The sequence below is a fragment of the Vanellus vanellus genome (genome assembly GCF_965231255.1).
Source record: "Vanellus vanellus genome assembly, chromosome: 25".
NCBI lineage: Eukaryota > Metazoa > Chordata > Aves > Charadriiformes > Charadriidae > Vanellus > Vanellus vanellus.
In genome coordinates this window covers 1,390,391-1,410,297 of record NC_138930.1, presented here as the reverse complement: position 1 = coordinate 1,410,297, position 19,907 = coordinate 1,390,391, and the positions used below count along the sequence as shown (strand labels likewise).

At 70.9% G+C, this 19,907-nt stretch overlaps 2 protein-coding genes across 2 annotated transcripts; one reads left to right on the top strand and one right to left on the bottom strand.

Moving 5' to 3' along the window:
• Positions 1-5,032: 5,032 nt before the first annotated feature.
• BABAM1 (BRISC and BRCA1 A complex member 1) lies at positions 5,033-7,920 on the bottom strand. Its single transcript, XM_082495314.1, has 9 exons — positions 7,904-7,920; positions 6,943-7,255; positions 6,793-6,851; positions 6,565-6,685; positions 6,414-6,492; positions 5,985-6,009; positions 5,599-5,728; positions 5,389-5,475; positions 5,033-5,310 (listed from the first exon to the last, which is right to left on the bottom strand). The coding sequence occupies exons 2-9, from the start codon at positions 7,237-7,239 to the stop codon at positions 5,110-5,112; spliced, it is 999 nt and encodes a 332-aa protein (XP_082351440.1). The 5' UTR covers positions 7,240-7,255; positions 7,904-7,920; the 3' UTR covers positions 5,033-5,109.
• A 1,369-nt stretch (positions 7,921-9,289) lies between these two features.
• USHBP1 (USH1 protein network component harmonin binding protein 1) lies at positions 9,290-14,369 on the top strand. The gene is made up of 14 exons (XM_082495553.1): positions 9,290-9,372; positions 9,673-10,045; positions 10,162-10,289; positions 10,362-10,589; positions 10,693-10,803; positions 10,928-11,034; positions 11,151-11,291; positions 11,378-11,460; positions 12,194-12,329; positions 12,438-12,681; positions 12,860-13,051; positions 13,138-13,229; positions 13,304-13,426; positions 14,104-14,369. The coding sequence occupies exons 1-14, from the start codon at positions 9,364-9,366 to the stop codon at positions 14,273-14,275; spliced, it is 2,139 nt and encodes a 712-aa protein (XP_082351679.1). The 5' UTR covers positions 9,290-9,363; the 3' UTR covers positions 14,276-14,369.
• Positions 14,370-19,907: the final 5,538 nt, after the last annotated feature.

The window sequence follows — 19,907 nt, the reverse complement described above, 5'->3', positions numbered from 1 at the left end:
CCTCTCCCCGCTGCGCTCACCCAGAGCCTCCACGAGGCAGCCCTCCCGCGTGTAAGCCTCCGCTGGGACGGTATTTTGGAAGCAGTGCACGGAGATGACGCCCTGCCCGCTCGCCCAGATCTCCAGGATGCGCCGCACCTTGGGGCAGCCCTGTGGGACGGTGGGCACTGTCACCGCGGCCCCCAGCACCCCTCTGCAGCCCCCCGTGCCCATCACCATAGCCCCCAGCCCCCCTCAGCCCATCCCACCTTCTGCGTCCCAGCACGGTGCTGGCTCAGAGCCTCGGTGAGGTGGCAGTAGGGCCGGGCACGCGTCCCCTTGCCCACGTAGAAGATGGCTTTGACGAAGGTCCTGAAGCACTCATCTGGGCTCAGGCGGTGGGAGCGGAGCGGCAGGTTCTGGGTGGTCCTGGGGGTGCAAACCCCCAGCTTCGGGGCTTGACGCCTCCCAGGGGTCCCCGCTTGGACCCCCATGGCACAGGGGATGCATGGGGCAGTGGCATGGACCTACCTAGGGTCGAGGAGGAGGTAGTTGAAGCTGGACTTGACCAGTCCTTCCCGCCAGTGCCGGTTCCGGTCGGGGCAGTCAAACTGCCGGACCAGTGTCAGCTCGTCCTGGGCACAGTCGGGGATGTGGCCGGTCCGCAGCGCAGCTGCCAGCTCGGGGCTGTGACCTGGGGTGGCCACGCCAGCATTGGGGGGCACCGTCCACCCCACGCTGGCACCGCAGGGACCAGCTAGCCGGGGAGGGGGGGCTCCCCGGGACCCACCTGCCGGCATCCCCCGGGGTCCCCTCGCCAGCTCCTCCAGCCGCCGCAGGTACAGCCGCCTGGTGAGCTCTGTGATGGGCCCCGGGTTGTCCCCCAGTGCCCGCAGCCGCCGGCGCAGGGTTTCATCTGAGAGGGGCCGCGGCGGTACCGTGCGCGCTTGCCCGTCCTGGACCGCAGCATCCTCAGGGCTGGTGGTGGCCTCTGTGCCGGGGCTGTGCCACTCGGTGGGCGCCCGACCCCACTCCTTGTCCTCGAGGTGCTCCGCAGAGCGGTGGGTGCTGGAGCTGGCAGACGAGAGCGGCACAGCCGGGCTCCTCGGCTCCACCGTGGTGCTGCCCGGCTGCCGTGGGGCCGGGAGGCGGCTGAAGCTCCCGTGGGGCCATGGGGGCTGCTGCGTCCCCAAGGTCAAGGGGTCCTGCCACCCAAAGCCGCCCGTCAGAGCCCTGGGGTTGGGGCTGCCGGTGGCACGGAGGGAGCCCTGAGCATCTGATGGGGAGTCCTGGGGGTGGCCACGGTCCCCAGGGACCAGCAGGACTGTGGGGCTGGAGCCAGGGGAGTCCTGAGCATCCAATGGGGAGTCCTGGGGGTGGCCACGGTCCCCAGGGACCAGCAGGACTGTGGGGCTGGAGCTGGGGGAGCTGCTGGCACCCGGGGGTGAGCTGGGCTGGCTGGGGGCTCTGGGGAGGATCTCGGTGTCATCCAAAGAGCCTGTCCCCTCTCCATCCCTGCTGGATGCATCCCTGAGCCCTGGGGTGACGCAGTGCCCCACGGTGGTGGCAGGGTCCCTTGGGACCCCCCGGGGTGCTCTGAGCCTGGGGGGCCTCCGGGGCATCTCCAGGGACTCATCAAAGAGGGAGGAGGAAGAGGAGGCGCCGAGCCGTGCCGCAGAGGCCTGGAGACGGCTCTTGGTCCTGGGGGTGACGTGGCGGTACATGGCGGGGTCCAGCCCCCGGGGGGTGACACCCCCAATGGCGAGGCTGGCCGGGCTGCGAGGGGTCTCTGGACTACGTTGGGGGGAGCCCCCGAGGGTGCACCCCTGGAGCTGGGCAAGCAGCTCCCCTACATTGCCCACCTTGGAGCCATCCTCACAGCAAGGGGCTGCCCTCGAGCCCCCCCCCAAATCCTCACCCCCTACCCGCTCTGTGTTTGGGGGGCTGGCGGGGGGCAGCTCCCAAGCAGCACCTCCACTCTGGGAGGGGGCTTCGCCTGGCTCCAGCCCCCTGGCTGCCCTGGGCAGGGGGGATTGGTGATGCCGAGCCCCCCAGCACCCCCCGCCCTCACTGGGATCCAGGGCCTCCAACGCAGTGACAAAGCGCTCGCTGGCACCGCTGCTGTCCCCAAGGCTGCTGCGGTCACAGCCCCCGGCCCCCAACTCGAGCACCATCATCCCCAGGTCGGGGGCAGCGGGGGACGTGATGCCCAGCCCTGCCCGGGCCACCGGTGGTCCCTGGGGGACACTGGGATGTCGCTGAGCCACAGTGCATGGGATGTCACCGTCCCCAGGGCTCCGGCACGCCACGGGGCAGCGGCTCAGACCAGCGTGGAGCCGGGGAGCCCTGGGAGATGCCCCGTGTCCCCCCGGGACCCTGCTGCAACACCGGGGCTGGGGGGAGCGCAGGCACCCACCAGGACCAAAGTCCCGCTGGAGCTTGGGGGGCAGCTGGGGGGCACCCCCTGTCCTTCCCCCTGCGGTGCGGCTCCGGGGTCCCTCCCCAAGCTCATCCGAGAGCAGCGTGCTGGAGGCGAGGGGCTGCGGGGGGAGAGCTGAGCCCCTGGGGTCCGCCCGGGGCCACGGGGTGAGGGAGGGGACAAAGAGGGATGGAGGCTCTGGGGGACAGTCCTGCCAGAGTGGGGGTTCTCCCAAACCACAGCCGCCCACCAGCTCGGACCTGCGGGTGCTGCTCAGGGGCCCGGACTCAGTGCCGTCCTCCAGGAGCCCGGAGACGCTGCCTTCGGTGCCGTCCTCGGTCAGGAAGGACAGCGACCGCCTGCACCCCCCCGGGTCTGGGGGCAGAGATGGGGGTCGGTGTCCGATCCAGACTGGGGGGCTGGATCAGCCCCCCTGACACCCACCCAAGGGGGCACCCTGGGGACCTCACCCTCTGCGGGGGGCCAGCCCCGGGCACGCTGCGAGTCCCACAGGATCTGCTCCAGCACCATGTCGACGGCTCCTTTCCCACCCTATGGGGAGGGGACACTGCTGCCAGTGCTGCCGGGGCCACCATGGGGTGCCACGACCTTCCCCAGGGCCAGGCGGGCACCCGCTGCTCACCCACCCCACCCGTGATGAGGGTCCCGGCACGGGCAGCACCTCCATGGTGCTGTCCCCATCCCCAAAGCTGTCCCCGCTAACCTGCTCTCGGAGCTCCAGGTCCCCCCTTGTCTTCAGCAGGAGCTCGAGGCGCCCGTGGCACCTCCGGGACGCGGTGACATGCAGTGGCATCAACTCCTCGGGGGACCTTGGCGGGGGGGGGGGGAAGGGGGGAGCATGGCTTCACCCCCAGCCCGCTGCACACTCCGGCTCAGCCACAGGTCAGGGTGAAGGTCAGCAGGTCAAGGTCACGGCCATCCCCTCGAGGTCACACAAGTGCCACCGGCCCCACAGCCGGGTGCTCCGGCATCGCGGGGGGGGGGGGGGGGGGGGGGAATGAAGCACAGCGTGGCCCCGGTGGTTACCTGGCGTTGGGGTCCCCGCCGCGGCGCAGTGGCAGCCCCCAGCAGTGCCCACCGGGCAGATGGGTGGGGGTGACCCCCCCCGGGGGGGGCAGGTTGGGGTCGGCCCCCCTCTCCAGCAGGGTCTGCGGTGCCCTATGCCACAGCCGGGGACGGTCAGGGGGGCCGGGGGGAGGGCAGGAAGGGACAGCCCACAAACCCCCCGGGCATCACCCCCCCCCAGGTCGGAGCCACACTTTGGGACACCCCTGAGCCACGGCCCCCCCCCCTCCCGCCGTGCAATGCCCCCCCCGTCCGTGCAGACCCCCCCAGCGCCGTGCACGCTGCACCCCCTCCCAGTGCCCCCCCACCCCGGGGTGCCAGGGGCTCTCCCCCACCCACCCCCGGGGGCTGCCCGTACAGGGGTACCCCTAAGCACCCCCCCACCCTCCCCCCCGAGCTGCAGCACACGCAACGCGCCCCCCCGCCCGGTGCAACGCCGGTATTGCACAGCCCCCGCCCGTGCTGAGCCCCCTCCCCGCGCCGGAGCGAGGCCGCCCCGGTGCAATGCGTCATGTTCCCCCCTCCCCCTCGTGTGATGTCCTCAAACCCCGGTGCAATGCCGTGTGTCGTCGCCCGTCCCCCCCCCCACGCAATGTCCCCTTACGGTTCGCACCGCCCCGCGCCGCTCATGCCACCCCCGCGCATGCGCGCTGCGCCCCGCCCGTTCGAACCCCCCGCGCACGGCGGCGCCGCCGCTCATTGGCTGGCCAAACGACCAATAGGAGGCGGCCGGAGGCAACAGCGCCCGCCCACCCACCTCCCGCCAGGTAGGCCGCAGCTGGAGGGGCGGGGCCGAACCGCCCCGAGCCACGCCCACAGCCCCACAGCGCCGCCCAGTGCCCGGCGCCGGCATCGCCCAGTGCTCCCAGTAACTGCACCAGCTCTACCCAGTAACCTGCACCAGCGCTCCCAGGAACTGCACCAGCTCCACCCAGTGCCACCAGTAAGCTGCCCCAGCTCCACCCAGTGTTTCCAGTAACTTGCACCAGCTCCACCCAGCACCGCCCAGTAAATGCCACAGCTTCACCCAGTAACCTGCCCCAGTGCTCCCAGTAACCACACCAGCTCCACCCAGAGCCTCCCAGTAACTGCTGCCACAGCTTCACCCAGTAACCTGCCCCAGTGCTCCCAGTAACCTCCACCAGCTCCACCCAGTGCCTCCCAGTAATCTGCACCAGCTCTACCCAGTGCCTCCCAGTAATGGCCCCAGCCCCACCCATTAACCTGCACCAGTGCTCCCAGTAACCTATATACCAGTTCCACTCAGCACCTCCCAGTAACTTGCACCAGTTCGCCCCAGTGCTCCCAGTAACCACCCCAGTACCATCCATCCACCATTAGCGGTGAGAGCCACCCAGCAGCCGCCCCTTGGGGTCCCCCCACCAGCACCGCCGGGCACCCTCCGCCCCCCATCCCCATGGCCGAGGGGCGACCATAGGGCCGGGGGGGGCCACCCCACCCCCCTCACCCCCCCGTTTGCACCCCACCGCAGGAGCCGCAGCACCAGCACGACACCCGCTCAGCAACACGCTTCTCTTTGCCCCATCCCGCGTAACACCGGCCACCCCCCCACCCCATCGCCCCCCAGGAGAGGCTCCTCGTCCTCGTGTCCCCCCTCCCCGGGCTCAGACGGTGGCTTCCACCTCGGGGGGCTCGTCGTCCCCCAGCAGCCCGTACGCCGCGTGGGTCTGGAAGGGTCGCTGCAGCGGATGCGCCAGCAGCTTGGCCATGCAGTTGTGCAGCTCCACCGCCGGCCCCGTCAGCGGCACCTCGTACTTGTAGTTGGTGCCTTTGGTGTCCAGGCTGCTGAAGAAGGCGTACATCTCCTGGAGGAGGGGGACACAGCGTGGGAACGGGGTGACACAGCCCCCGACGGACACCCCCTCTCCCCGGCCCGTATTTACCTTCCAGCTCGTCTCATCGTCCTTCTCCTCCGCCCCGTTGTGGATGTAAACCACGTCGAAGAAGAAGTAGGGACACTGCAGCATCTTCTGCAGGACGAAAAGCCGGGAACGGCGCTGGGAATGTCTTCCACGCACCGGGATGGACCCGGAGCCACTCAGCTGAGGCGGGGAGGGGGACAACAAGGGGAGGGGGACACACACCCCACGTACCTTCATGTGCTCCGACATGGAGAACTGGGGCTGGCAGCCCGGGCGGCCGAACACCAGGATGGTCCGGACCACGTAGGGCGGCGGGATGGTCTGCACATTCTCCGTCACCGGCAGCTCGATCTTCTGCTGGCTGCGCTGGGAGGACAGAGACAGCTCAGGGACACCCCCCGCCCCCCGGGGGGACCCCCCCACCCACCCCCACCTCATTAAAACTTAATGAGAGTCCCACAGCTCTGGGTGGGGAAGCAGTGCCCACCCCGGAGCTGTTTGGGTTAAAGGCTCACAGCATTTTTACAGCAAAGAGGAAAATTCGGAGCCAAGGTGGAAGCTCCGACCCGCCCTGTCCCATCCCCCCCATCTGTCCCCCCCCCTCCAGCCATACTCACATCAGGTTGAAGAGTCCCTCCAGATCTGCAGCCCCAGGTAAGGACCGATCCTGGCACACAGAGCCCTGCCCGCCCCCGGGGACATCCCGCACCCGGAGCCGGTGGCCAGGCTGGCACCGGGGCAGCCGGGGAGCTCCCACGGAGGGAGGCGATGGCACCGGGATGGAGCGGGGTGGGGAGAAAACACCAATAAATGGGTGTTTGGTGGGTCTGGAGGGTCCGGGATCAAACCCTGCCCTGGGGGGTTCAGGGGCCCAACGCCACCGCGGCTCTGTGCCGCAGCTCAGCAGTGCCGGGGACGCCAGCGGGGACACAGATCTGCTGCAGCTGGCCGGGGGGTCCCCACATATGCTTAAGGGACCCTGTTTGCACCCAAAGGACCCTGCGGGGTCCCGGCCCCCCATCCCAGCCCCACAGGCAGTGGGATACTGAATGACTTGCAGACGACGGTCTCCAGGTCGTAGAGGCAGCTGCAGACCTCGCGGGGGTCCGAGGTGAACCCTGAGAGCTGAGAGGAGGTGGGGTGAGGGGGGCACGGAGCTGACCCCATCCCCGGCCCCGGCCCCACGGCCCCACTCACCCACGTGGCATCGTTGTTCACCACCACCAGGGCGAACTCGTGGCACTTGTCGATCTTGTGCTTCGTCCTCACAAACATCTCAATCATCTTCTGGGAGATGTTCAGGGCGTTGGTCTTGGACCTGCCGTGGGGGCTGGAGCTCAGTGGGGACCACCCAGACCACCCCGGTCCCCATTCCGGTGGGGGACGGCAGAGCCCGGGTCCCCAGAGTCGACCCCCACTGCTCACCCGTTAAAGGACTCCAGTTTGGGCAGAGCCATCTCCTCCGCCAGATCCAGGCAGATGACCTGCGGGAAGAGCGCCGCAGCTGAGCCCCCCGCCGGCAGCCCCTCACCACGGCGTCGGGGCTGCGCCTCCCCATTCCCCACCAACACTCACCACCTTCTCGGGGCAGTTCACCCGCGGCGTCTTGACCTGCACCTCGGCGTGGGGCGCGGGACCGGGCCAGGCGGTGCCGTCGGGCGCAGCCGTGCCCTGCGGGCTATCGTCGGCGCTGGCCGCCTCGCCCTCGCCCTCGCTGCGGTTGCCCACGCTGGCCTGGGCGCTCAGCGCCCGGTCCTCGGCCCCCTCCGGGTTGGAGCGGGTCCTGGGCCGCGGTTCCAGCGCCTTCTCCTCCTCCTCCTCGGCGGCGCTGCCCGGCTCCGACGTGTCCATCACGCAGCCGCGCTGCTCCATGGCGGCTCCGGCGGTGCTGGGGAGACACGTCGGGTGACTGCGGGGTGTCAGCGCTGCTGCAGCCCCACGGCCCCCCCAGACCCCTCGTCCTGTGCACCCCTTGCTCATGTACCCCCCGCCCCGTGCACCCCCTGAGCCCCCCCCACACCATGCACCCCCTGAGCCCCCCTGCCCCATGTACCCCCTGCCCCCCCCGCCCCATGCACCCCCTGAGCCCCCCCCACACCATGCACCCCCTGAGCCCCCCCCGCCCCATGCACCCCCTGAGCCCCCCCACCCCGTGCAGCCCCCGAGCCCCCCCATGCACCCCCTGCCCCATGCACCCCCTGCGCCCCCCCCTGCTCCGTGCACCCCTCTCTCCCCTGAACGCCCCTCCCGACCCCCTCCCTGTTCCCCTCTTGCTCACGTCCCCCCCAACTCTGTGCTCACGTACCCCCTTCCCCCCCCCCCCCCCCATTGCTCACGTACCCCCAACCCCCCCCCCGACTCTGCGCACCCCCGGCCCTGTGCAACCCCCCCTCCTCCCGGACCCCCCCCGCTCCGTGCACCCCCCTCCGACCTGACCCCCCCCCCCCCCGCCCTGTGCACCCCAATCCCACCTGAACCCCCCCCCCCCACTCCGTGCACCCCCTTCTCTCCTGAACCCCCCCCGGCGCGCGCTTACCCGCTGCCGCCCGCAAGCGCCCCGCCCACTGCCACCCGGAAGCGCGACCGCGCGGGGGCTGATGGGATTTGTAGTTTTCCCGCCCACCCGCCGGTCACGTGGGGGCAGGAGGGCGCCCCCCCGCGGCCGGAGCGGCCGTGCGCGGCACCCCCCAAACACAGACACCCCCCCCGCACCCCAAATACCCACGGACACCCCTATGCCCCCCCCGCGACCCCCCGCACCCCAAATACCCACGGACACCCCTGTGCCCCCCCTGCGCCCCCCCTCACCCCAAATACCCACGGACACCCCTGTCCCCCCCCGCGACCCCCCGCACCCCAAATACCCACGGACACCCCTGTGCCCCCCCTGCGCCCCCCCTCACCCCAAATACCCACGGACACCCCTGTGCCCCCCCCGCGACCCCCCGCACGCCAAATACCCACGGACACCTCTGCACCCCCCCTGCGCCTCCCCCGCACCCCAAATACCCACGGACACCCCTGTGCCCCCCCTGCGCCCCCCCGCACCCCAAATACCCACGGACACCCCTGTCCCCCCCCGCGACCCCCCGCACCCCAAATACCCACGGACACCCCTGTGCCCCCCCTGCGCCCCCCCTCACCCCAAATACCCACGGACACCCCTGTGCCCCCCCCGCGACCCCCCGCACGCCAAATACCCACGGACACCTCTGCACCCCCCCTGCGCCTCCCCCGCACCCCAAATACCCACGGACACCCCTGTGCCCCCCCTGCGCCCCCCCGCACCCTAAATACCCATGGACACTTCTGCACCCCCCCTGCGCCCCCCCCCAAATACCCATGGACACCCCTGTGCACCCCCTGCGCCCCAAATACCCATGGACACCCCTGTGCCCCCCCCGCACCCTAAATACCCCTGCAGCACCCCATGCGCCCCAACCCCCCCACACACACACCGCAACACCCACGCGCCGCCCGCAGCACCCCATGGCTCCCTCCCTCCCTCCCGCCCTGCACCCCGTGCAACGCCTCCGAGCACCCCAAATGCTCACGCACCCCCCAAGTGGTCTGGGTGCCCCCCCCCCCCCGCCTCCACCCCCCAAATTCCAGGGGATGCTCAGGGATGCAGAGGTGGGTGCGTCCTCCCGCCTGGGTGTGATGGAGCCGGGACACGAGGTGGGGGGGGTCCGGTGGGGGGCTGTGGGGCAGAGCAGGGAGGACCGGTGTTGGGGGGCAGAGCCCCCCGAGACGGCTGCACCGTCCGCCCCGGGCACGGGGCAGCGCAACGGTTAAGCGCAGGAGTCTGCGCCGGGGCTGCCGAGGAAGAGGAAATCTCGGCAGGAACAAGGACGGGGAAAGGCCCAGGGCTGGCGCCGGCGGCGCAACCGGGACGTGCCGAGACGTGCCGGGAACCCCCCCAACCGTGCAACTGGGACGAGCCCCGGGGACGGGCGCCGGCTGGTGCGGGACCTCGCAGGCAGGAGGGCGGCCGGCATGGAGAAGGCAAGTTGGGCGTCCCGTGGGATGGGCGCTGGCGGCGGCGGCAGCACCCACATGGCCGGCGGCCTCCTCGTGTCCCATCCCCTCCCCGTCTTGTGCCATGGGCGTCCCCGGTGCTGGTGCCAGGCTCTGGTCCACGGCAGCACGGCGGTGCCAGTCCCGGCAAGGCGCTGCGGTCAGTTGGCCGGTGGCCAAAACTCATCCCTCCCCATCCCCATCCTGGCAAATCCCGGTGGGTGTCAGCTCCTCCGGCCCCTGGTGCCGGCCGGAGCCGGGCCGGGCAGACACCGCCGCTCCCCGCAGCCCCCGCAGCCCCCACATGGAGAGGAGGAGGATGAGGACGAGAAGGATGAGGACGAAGATGAGGATGATGATGAGGACATGACGGGGGACGCCGAGGGCATCCTGCGCTACGAGGAGCGCATCGCCGGGCTGCTGGCGACGGTGGCGCGGCTGCACCGGAGAGCTGAGCAGCTGCAGCACCGCACGGGCAGGTACCGGCACATGGTGGCCACGGGTCACCGGGGGCTGCCACCACCCGGCCACCTCCATCTCTGGCCTTCGCCGCCCCTCAGGGAGGATGAGGAGGGCTGGGAGGGCACCGCCAGCCTCACCACTGCCAGCCCGCAGCCCCGGAGCCTCGACGGCACGCTCGATGCCACCACTGGTCTGGAAGGTGGGTGCGCCGCGCCATGCTGTGCCATGCTGTGCCGTGCTGTGCCGTGCTGTGCCGTGCCGGCAGCTCGCTGCCTGCTGCAGGGACCTGACCCCGGCCGCGCTCCCTCTCCGCAGCCCACGGCCCCGACCTCTTTGCCGACCTGCAGCACGCCGTGAGCTCGCTGGAGCGCACCGTCTTCTCCCGGCACCGGCGGGCACCGGCACAGCCTGCACCCGGCGAGGAGTGGGCACGGGCGGCCAAGGTGAGCCACGCCGGCATGGTCAGCCCAGATGCCAAGGGGATGGGCACCGTCTGACCGGCACCATATCCCCAGAGCCTGGAGGAGCTGGACCGGGCACCGGGCTGTGCCGGGAGGGCGATGCGCCGGGGTCCGGAGGAGGGAGCGGGCGAGGGGCTGCCGGCAGAGGAGGCGGCGGTGGGGGCGGCAGCGGCAAGGAACGCGACGCTGCGGGCGGCCCTGAGACGCCGGGACGAGGAGCTGAGCCAGGCCACCGCCTCGCTGCGGGCGCTGCGGGGGGAGCGCGACCGGCTGCAGCAGAAGGTGGGCGCGGGGGGCATGGCAATGGGGGGGCTCTGCCCTGGTTCACCCCATGGGGTGCCACCGCAGCAGCCGCCGCCAGGGCTCAGCCCGGTGCTCGGCGCAGGTCCAGGACCTTCGGGATGCTCTGCTCCGGCTGGAGGAACCGGGGGGCTCCGGCAGCGACACCCCCAGCCTCAGCAGCCCCCCGGGGCAGGGGGAGCCCTGGCTGCCCCAGGTGAGTGTGGGGCCGGGGGTGGGCTGCGGCCGCTGCACGGAGTGGGGGGCTCAGGGGGTGGCATCCTGCCCCAGCACCGCCTTCTGCCTGTCCCGGTGCCCGGCTCTGCCTGTCCCCTCTGCAGGATTTGTCCCAGCGCGGTGACGGCGCTCAGCCCCACAGCCCCCTCTCCCCCCGACCCTCCGAGGGGGGCAACCGGGAGCAGGAGGAGCGGGTGCAGCAGCTGCAGGGGTGAGTCTCCCCCCTGCCCAGCCCCAGGGGCTGCCGAGCCCTCGCCGGTGGGGAAACTGAGGCAGGGCACCGGGCGCCGGCTGCGCGGCTGAGCGCGGGTGCCGGCGGTGCCCCAGGTGCCTGGAGAGGCTGCAGGAGGTGAACCGGCAGCTGGCGGCCGCGCTGCAAGAGTGCAAGAGTGATGCGGAGCGGCTCAGCATGGTGCTGGGCCAGCACGAGTCCCGCAGCACCGCCCTGCGCCTGGCGCTGCGCTGCAGGTGGGGACAGGGACGGGGACGGGGCGCGGGGTGTGGGGTGTGGGGGGGACAACCCACGGTGCCGCGCTGAGCCCCTCTCCCTGCAGCGAGCGCTGCGGGGGGGCCTACGCCGCCCTCCTCGACGTGCTGCGGGCGAAGCTGGGCAGGGAGCAGGATGGTGCCCGCGGCGGTGAGTGCCAGCCCGGGGGGTGGCGGGGTGGGGTGGGGGGACGGGGGAGTTTACGGGGAGGATGCTGGGGGGATGCTGGGGAGTTCTCGGGGGGGATGCTGGGGGGTGCCCGAGGGATACTGGGGGATATCGGGGGACGTAGGGAGGATGCAGAGGGGGTGCAAGGAGGGATGGAGAGGGGATGCAGGGAGGGATGTGGGGAGGGATGCAGTGGGATGCAGGGAAGGATGGAGATGGGATGGAGGGAGGGATGCAGAGGGGATGCAGGGAAGGAGGCAGCGGGATGCAGAAGGGGTACTGGAGGAGTATCAGGGGGATGTTGTGGGGATATAAGGAGGATGCAGAGGGGATGCAGGGAGGGATGCAGGGAGGGATGCAGCGGGATGCAGGGAGGGATGCAGCGGGATGCAGAGGGGGTACTGGAGGAGTATCAGGGGGATGTTGGGGGGATGCAGGGAGGATGCAGAGGAGATGCAGGAGGGGATACAGGGAGGGATGCAGGGAGGGATGCAGCGGGATTCAGAAGGGATACTGGAGGAGTACCAGGGGGATGTTGGGGGGATGCAGGGAGGATGCAGGGGAATGTCAAGGAGATGCTGGGAGGATGCTGGGCAGGTGCTTATGGATGCAGGGGGAATACCAGGGGGATGCAGGAAGGATGTTGGGGGACCGTGGTCCCCGGCACAGCCCCGGTGGGCACACACTGCCTGAATGCTGCCTGCCCCGTGCCTAGGAGCCGCAGGGGAGCAGAGCCCGGGGCATGGGTGGGGGTCCAGCCCCACGCCAACGGGGGGGCCGCCGCTCCCGGGCCGAGCGGAGCTGGATGGCCAGGAGGAGAGCGGGGACAGCGGCTCCCCAGGGCTGCAGAGGTACTGGGGGAGGACAAGGGGGGGACACAATGCCGGGCCAGGGCTGAGCTGTCCCTGAGGTGGCACCGTGCCCCCGTGCCCACCCCAGCCGCGTCCCCGTCCCCGCAGCATCCCGGTACCCCGCGGGATGGAGGAGGGGGCCCTGCGCGAGCACATTCGCCGGCTGCGCGCCGAGCAGGCGGCCGTGGAGCCGTCCCTGCACGACACCCCGGCACCCACCCGCCGCAGCACCCGCTGCAGCGAGGACGCCCGAGCCCGGGCTGAGCGGGCGCTGCGGGATGCCAGGGCTCTCCTGCCCGGCTGGAGGCGGCCGGAGAAAGCGGAGCTGCTGCGGGATTTGGTGATGCTCAAGGTGAGCTGGGAGGGGTTGGGGGGGGGGCAGATGCCTGCGTCCCTCCCCGGCTCTCCGTGGGGTCCGGGTTTGGAGCAGAGCGGCGGGAGAGGGGCAGGGGGTGATGCGCGGTGGGAGGGGGCGCTTATGGCCGTGCCTCAGTTTCCCCCACCGGGTGGTGACTTCGGTGCCCTGCCAGGAGGCCATGGCTGACCTGAAGACGCGGCTGCAGCTGGTGGAGAGGGAGAAGCGGAGCCTGGAGGTGCTGGTGGCCGGGCAGGGACCGCGGGAGGCTGCGCTGCGCCTGGTGCTCCAACATCTGGAGCGGGAGCGGGACGGGGGGCCTGGCCGCCCCCCCAGCTCCCCCAGCAGCTCCAGCAGCAGCGAGGAGGTAAGGATGGCTCCGACCGCCCCACGGGGACCCTCCCTGGGGATGGGGGTCTCCCCAGGGATGGGACCCACTCCCAACCTCTGCAGGATGCTCAAACCGGCCGGGTGGGAGCGGCGACTCCCCGGCACCCTCCGGACCCGGAGAGGATGAGGGAAGAGCTGCTCCGTGCCCTGGCCAGGTAAGAGACCCCGCTGGGGAGCCGTGCCGGCGCTGGGCAGCGTGCCGGGCCGGCTGCCATGCGGGTGTCCCCAGGGTGGAGGAGCTGCGTGCCCGGGCGCAGGCCCTGGTGCTGTCCCTGGAGCAGAGCAGTGCCGCCAGCCGCGCGCAGCAGGCGCAGTGCGTCACCGTCACCGCAGACTTCTTCCACGCTCACAGGTGGGCAGGAGGCAACGTCGTGTCCTTCCCCCCCCCAAAAACCGCGATGCCTTCCCGCATGTCCTGGATGCACGTCCCCCCCTGCGTGCCCCAGACGCGCGGTCCCTTCCCGCACACCCCAAAAGCGCGGTCCCTTCTCGCACAGCCCCATGCGTGGTCCGTCCCTCCATGCCCCAAACCCACCATCCCTTCTGCCCGCACACCCCAAAAGTGCCATTCCTTCTTGCGCACCCCAAAAACGCTGTCCCATATTGCGCATCCCCCGTGTGCAGTCCCTCACGTGCCCCACAAACACGGTCCCCCCCTACATACCTCCAATGCGCGGTCCCCCACCTGCACACCCCAAAATTGCGGTCCCTTCCTGCATAACCCCCAAAGCGTGCTCCCTTCTTGCCCCCCCCAAAAGCATTCTCCTTTCCTGCACGCCCCAAAACCGCCGTCCCATCTTGCCCATCCCTGCCGCGCGGCCCCATCTCGCCCGCCCCAAAAGCACGCTCCCTTCTTGCGGGCCCCAAAACCGCGTCCCACCTTGCGCGCCCCTCACGTGGGGTCCCCTCCTCCCCACCCCGAGAGCCCGGTCCCTTCCTGCAAACCCCAAAACCGTGCTCCCTCCCTCCCTCCTGCCCGCGCGCTGCCCTGGGTGCCCTCGGCCGGGATGCTGAGCGTGGCACCCGCAGCGCGCTGGCCCTGGCGTACCGCGGCGCCCGGCGCAAGCAGGCAGCCCAGCTGCGGCGGCTGGAGGCGCAGGCGGGTGCCCTGCGCAGGCAGCACGCCCGGCGGGCGCAGGCACTGGCCCGCAGGCTGCAGACCCTGGAGCAGGGGACGGCCGGCAGCGAGACCTGCATCTAGGGACACGCCACCCCCCTCCCCCGACACCTCCAAGACACCCCCTGTCACCCTCAAGACCACCACCACCCCCCCCCAGTGCCGGGGGGGGCGCCTGCTGTATCCCCAGGGAGAATAAACCACTGATGCTCGCGGCTCCACCAGCCCCACCGTGGTTCAGGTCTGGGGGGGGGGGGGAATTGGGGCTCGGGGGGAGGGATAGGGGGGGGGGGCTCAGGCAGCCGGACCCCCAGCTCTGCTCCTCCCGGCGGGGCCAGGAACAAAGGCCGTCCCCTCCCCGCTGCCCCCCGCTATCTGCCGGCGCGGATGAAGCCATTTCGTTATCCCTGACGTGGGATCAAAGGTGACGGCGGTGGCCGCGGCGGCGGGGGCCCCATGCATATTCAGGAGGGAAGAGGAGCAGTGACCCCGCGCCGGGGGCACCCTCGCTGCATGGGGGGGCGGGACGGCAGCGGGGCTGTGCCGGGGGGCTGCCGCGGGGGGCGAAATCCGGCAGCCTGAACCCCAGCACAATGGGGCAGCGGGATAGTGGGAGCCGGGCTGAGCGTGCGTCCCCGGAGGGAGGACGCGCAGGGTTGCGGGGCAGCCCGGGGCGCAGACACGCTGCAGGGTGGAAGGGAAACTGAGGCACGGAGCTATATATAGCCTAAAACGAGGCTGCATCTCCCCGGAGAGACGCTGCAGCGGAGTTCAAGGCTCAGCGGATCAATATCCAGAGCCGTGGCCATGGAGAGGGCAGAGAGAGGGCTGCGGGGGTGTGGGGGTGTGGGGATACGGGGCTGCAGGGACGCAGGGAGGTGGGGATGCAGGGATGCAGGGATTCAAGGCTCCAGGGCTGCGGGGATGCAGGGATGGGGGGATGGGGGGATGTAGGGATGCAGGAATGCGGGGCTGCAGGGATGTGCAGATACAGAGATGCAGGGCTGCAGAGATGCAGGGCCGTGGGGATGCAGGGATGCAGGGATGTGGGAATACAGGGCTACAGGGCTGCAGGGAGGTGGGGATGCAGGGATTCAAGGCTGCAGGACTGCGGGGATGCAGGGCTGAGGAGACACAGGGATGTGGGGATGCAGGGATGCAGGACTGCAGGGATGTGCAGATACAGAGATACAGGGCCGCAGGGATGCAGGGATGCAGGGATGCAGGACTGTGGGGATGGGGGGCTGTGGAGATGGGAGGATGCGGGGATGCGGGGATGCGGGGATGCGGGGATGCAGGGATGCAGCTCGCTCCCCCGAGCTGCCCGTTCCTACCGCCCCCACCACCTCTGCACCAGCCGGGAGCCCTCCGAAACGGGGCCATCCCCGTGTCCCCGGAGGCGGCGGGGCTGGATCAAAGGAGGACTTTGCCGGGCCCCGGAGAGCAGCTCCAGCACGAAGCGGGAGCAGCGGCAGGAACCGGGAGCAGCGGTGCCATGGCGCCTTGGCCCCGATCCATGCCGGGGGGTGCTGCCTGCGCTGCCTGCGCTGCCTGCTGCCGGCCCCCGGCCCTGCCTGCGTCCCCCGGGCCTGGCTCCGGCGGGGACCGCGGCTCGGCTGGGTCCAGCCCGGCTCGAGGGGGGGTCCCGGGGGCCGGTGGCGGTGGCGTGGAGGGGCTGACCCGCAGGTTGAAGGTCAGGGCTCTGCGCTCAGACCCCTTTTCACATTCAAATGGGTTTCTGGGGGCTTTGTGCGGGGTCAGGCTCCACCGAGAGCCGCATGAAAGGGGCCGGGGCGGCTTCCACCCTGGGTGCCGGCAGGAGGGGGAGGGCAGGCGGGACCCGCTGCCACCCCCAGCCCGGCTGCAGGGGTCCCCCCCGCCATGTCCCACTGACCCCGCGGCCAGACCGGGTCCCCCACAGGGGCACCGTCGGGGATGGGGTGCCCCAAGTGCGGCGTCCCCACCGTGCCCAGTGGCTGCGGGGGCTCAGGGTGGGCTGCGGTGGCCTCGGCTCCCCGTTCCCATCACCGTGCTGGGCCCGGCTGCCTTGGCACAACCCGAGCCTCTGCCAAGGACAGAGCGTGCCATGAGCTCGAGGAGTGGAACTGGGGGCCCCTGGCACCGTGCTGCCCGCCAGGCTGACGGCACGGCGCGGCACGGTGCAGCGTGGCATGGCACAGTGCAACACGGCACGGTGCAGCACGGCACAGCATGGCACGGTGCAGCACAGCATGGCACGGTGCAGCATGGTGCAGCATGGCACAGCATGGCAGAGTGCAACATGGCACGGCATAGCATAGCATGGTGTGGCACAGCACGGTGCAGCATGGCACAGCATGGCACAGCATGGCACAGCACGGCACAGCACGGCACAGCATGGCACGGTGCAGCACAGCATGGCACAGTGCGGCATGGTGCAGCACGGCACAGCATGGCACGGTGCAGCACGGCACAGCATGGCACGGCGCAGCATGGCACAGCATGGCGCGGTGCGGCACAGTGCAGCACGGCACGGTGCAGTATGGTGGCTGTGGGTGGCAGGACCCCCCCCCAGCTTCGCCTGCCGCTCACCCCCACGTGCTCCCAGAAACCTGCAGCTCCCCAGGGAAAGCTCCCGTTCGCGATTAGCAAGCTGCCGCCGTTCTGGCCGCTCCCTGCCTCAGTTTCCCCTCTGGGAAGCAGCGTGGGCTGCCGGGAAGCTGAGGGGCTGCAGAAACCCCCCCTGGCCCCCTCCGGTAGCGGGGCCCAGTGTGGGACTGCACCCCCTTCCCTGGGACAGTGGGTCCCGGGGGGAATGCGAAACACCATCCCGGCGGGGGCCGGGCTGTGCCGGGGGGGGGGGGGGGGCGCGGGGGCAATGGCGGTGGGGAGAAGTCGGGAGCGGCGGGAGCAGGGAGGGTGGTGGGGCGGGAGGGTGCGTGATTCATGCCCCCCCCCGGGGAGGGAGCGTCCAGCCTGGGTGGGGGCCGTGGGATCTGATATCCCGGGAATGCAGGGCAGGGAGCGGCCGTCTGCGGCGGCATGGGGGGGCCGGGGGGCAAAGAGAGGGCTGGGGGTAACGGGGGTCGGGGGTCCCTCAGCCTCTCTGCAGGGTGGGGGGCAAAACCGCATCGGGGGGTGAAACTGCAGCATTGGGGGGCAAAACAGCAGCATCGGGGGGCGAAAACACAGCACTGGGGGGCACAACTGCCACTCCATGGGGTGGCCATGGGGGGCACATGGGGGGCCCAGAGCCCATGCACACGCATGTGCACCCCCGTGCGTGGGGCTGCGTGTCCCCGTGCACACGCGTGAGCACTCGGCGGTGGCGCATTTGCTGCACAGGCGTGTGACGGGTGCTCCCTGCGCCGCGACGGCGTGTGTGCCCTGGGGCAGCCGTGGGGTGCAGGACCGTGCCGTGGGGCAGCCGTGGGGCGCGGGGCGGCCCTGCCCGGGGAGCCGAGGAGCCGCGGCACAGCCGGCCCCGACCTCCCTTTGTCCTTCGCCTGCGGCGGCGCGACCGCGGTTCGGCCCTGCAAGGTCACGCGCTGCCGCGGCTGCTGCGCGAGGGTCGGGACTCCCCCGGCCATGAGGACCCCTTCGTCCCCTCTTCCCCCCCCCCACCGCGCTGGGTCCGGAGTGGTTCGCGCTCGCCCTCACCGCCCACGGCACGCACGCACATGCCCGCACGCCCGCCGGCAGGATCCGGCCCCGGGAATGCGGCGCCCTCGGCCACACGGCGAACAGGGGCGGGGGGGGCTCTGCGACGGCTGAAATTGGGGGATTGACCTAAACAACATAGGGCTGTACCCGCCCCCGGGGTACAGGGGGGTGCAGGTCCCCATGGGGGTGCGCTGGGGCCTGGGGGGGATGGACGGACGGACAGGCAGACGGATGGATGGGGTGGTATCTGTTTAAGCCCCCGTGAAGCACCGCCGCCGGCAGCTCCCGGGTGGGTTTGGGAACGGGCATGGCTGCCCCGCAGCACGCAGTGCGGCTAACCGGGGTGCTGGTAGCCGAGTCGGGGCTGGTGGTGCTGGCACTCGGCTCTCCGGTGGTGATGGCACCCACATCTCCGGTGGTGATGGCCCCCAGCTCTCCGGTGGCACTGGCAGCCGGCTCTCCATCGGTGCTGGCACCCAACTCTATGGTGGCACAGCCACAAACCCGCACATTTTGGCAAGGGTGGCTCAACCGTCCTCCAGCCCAAAGGCTGCGGGGGGGGCCGGGGGGACGCCGCTGCCACCCATCCCCACGCCGGAGCCGGGTCCGACACCGAGCCCGGAAACCTCCCCGAGCCCCGGTGGGCGCCTCTGCGGTGCCGGACCCTTCCCGGGGGCGTCGGGGCGGCACGAAATGCGCCGGCAGCTCCCGGGGGCCCTTTTGTGCGGCGGAGTCAGCGGAGCAGCGCGAGGAAGGAGGAATTCCTCCGGAGATCAAACGCCTTCGCCAACTGGACACCGACGTCAAAACAAACCCGGCTCCCACCGCGGGGCCGGGAGCCGCGCAGGGGAGAAGATCCAATTTCCTCCTTTGTTCCTGGATTATTATTTTTTGCAGGGGGCGAGGAGGCGGGGGAGCGGCAGGGAAAGGGCCATAAATCACGGCCTGACAGAAGAGAAAGGAGAAACGGGGCCGGCTGCAGGTGGGGGTGACCCCCCTGCCCGGGCTGGGACCCCCCCCCCCGCTCCGACCCCAGCGCCTTGCCAGACCGCGGCAGCCCTGCCGCATCGGCCCTTGCCGGGCACCACGGTGCGGCCGCGTTAGCAGGTACCCGGTGAGCAGAGATCCCTCCAGACAGGAGGAAATGGAGGTTTTATTTATGGCCGGAGCTGTAATCCAGCACCTCTGCTGCACCCCGGCTCCGGGCTCGGTGCTTTGCTGGTTTGTTTTGTTGATTTTTTTTTTATGTCCAGCCCGTTTGCCTTAACCCCCGCGGCGAGGCCGGCCCCAGCGCGTGGGTTGGGAATGCCAAGGACGGCGGCACGAGGCGCCACGAAGGTCCCGGCAGCGCCCGTCCCCGCAGCGTGGGCATCGCCGGCTGCTCCGCTCGCCATCAGCATCCTCACCCAGCCCCAGCGGGGACCGCAGCCCGGGGTCCCCCATGGGGACAGCGCTGTCCTGAGGGCACACTGGGGGGGGGGACAGGGGTGCAAGGGGGGTTCCCAGCCTGCCCACACCCCAGCTCCGTGCCCTGCCCCCCCGGCTCCGTGCCCTGCCCGCTGGACTTTGCCCCCGAAGTCAAGGTGAAAGGCGCAGCGCCGGGAGACACCGGTGCCGCTGCGGCATGGCCAGGAGGAGAGTTTGGCCCCCGGGTGAAAGGCGAAGGCAGGGCGATAGCGCGGGGCTGCTCCCGGGTCAAGCACCTTTCCGCACAGTTTATTTCTTCGTTAATGATTAACAGGGCGGCAGCAGGCAGGCGCTGCGCACCCCCAGCCCCGCACCCCAGCCCTCTCGCCGGGCCGGCCGACGGGCTCTTACGGGTCCGACTCGATGAACCACATTACAAACGGATTTTACGGGGTGGCAGGCAGCCGGTCGCCGGCGGCGTCCAGCCCTCTGCCCCGTCCCAGGGGCTGCGCGGAGCGGTGGCACCCGAGGGACGGCGGGTGCCGCAGGAGCACCCCGCGGCGCAGCCCGGGCCCTCGCGCCCCACGCGAGACGGGGGGCCGCGGCCTCGCGCCACTTGCAGTAATTAAAGATCCCGCTGGGGCTGTCGGCGAGAGGAGGGGATTGC

What these genes read in the sequence shown, in the direction of transcription:
- BABAM1 (XM_082495314.1), bottom strand. Translation starts at nt 7,239, where the DNA reads ATGGAGCAGCGCGGCTGCGTGATGGACACGTCGGAGCCGGGCAGCGCC. An exon ending in CGTCGTCTGCAAGTCATTCA is followed by an intron (nt 6,010 to 6,413) that starts GTATCCCACTGC and finishes CTGGGGCTGCAG; the next exon opens with ATCTGGAGGGACTCTTCAAC. An exon ending in ACGATGAGACGAGCTGGAAG is followed by an intron (nt 5,311 to 5,388) that starts GTAAATACGGGC and finishes CCCCTCCTCCAG; the next exon opens with GAGATGTACGCCTTCTTCAG.
- USHBP1 (XM_082495553.1), top strand. An exon ending in GGGAGCCCTGGCTGCCCCAG is followed by an intron (nt 10,804 to 10,927) that starts GTGAGTGTGGGG and finishes TCCCCTCTGCAG; the next exon opens with GATTTGTCCCAGCGCGGTGA. An exon ending in CTGCTCCGTGCCCTGGCCAG is followed by an intron (nt 13,230 to 13,303) that starts GTAAGAGACCCC and finishes GGGTGTCCCCAG; the next exon opens with GGTGGAGGAGCTGCGTGCCC.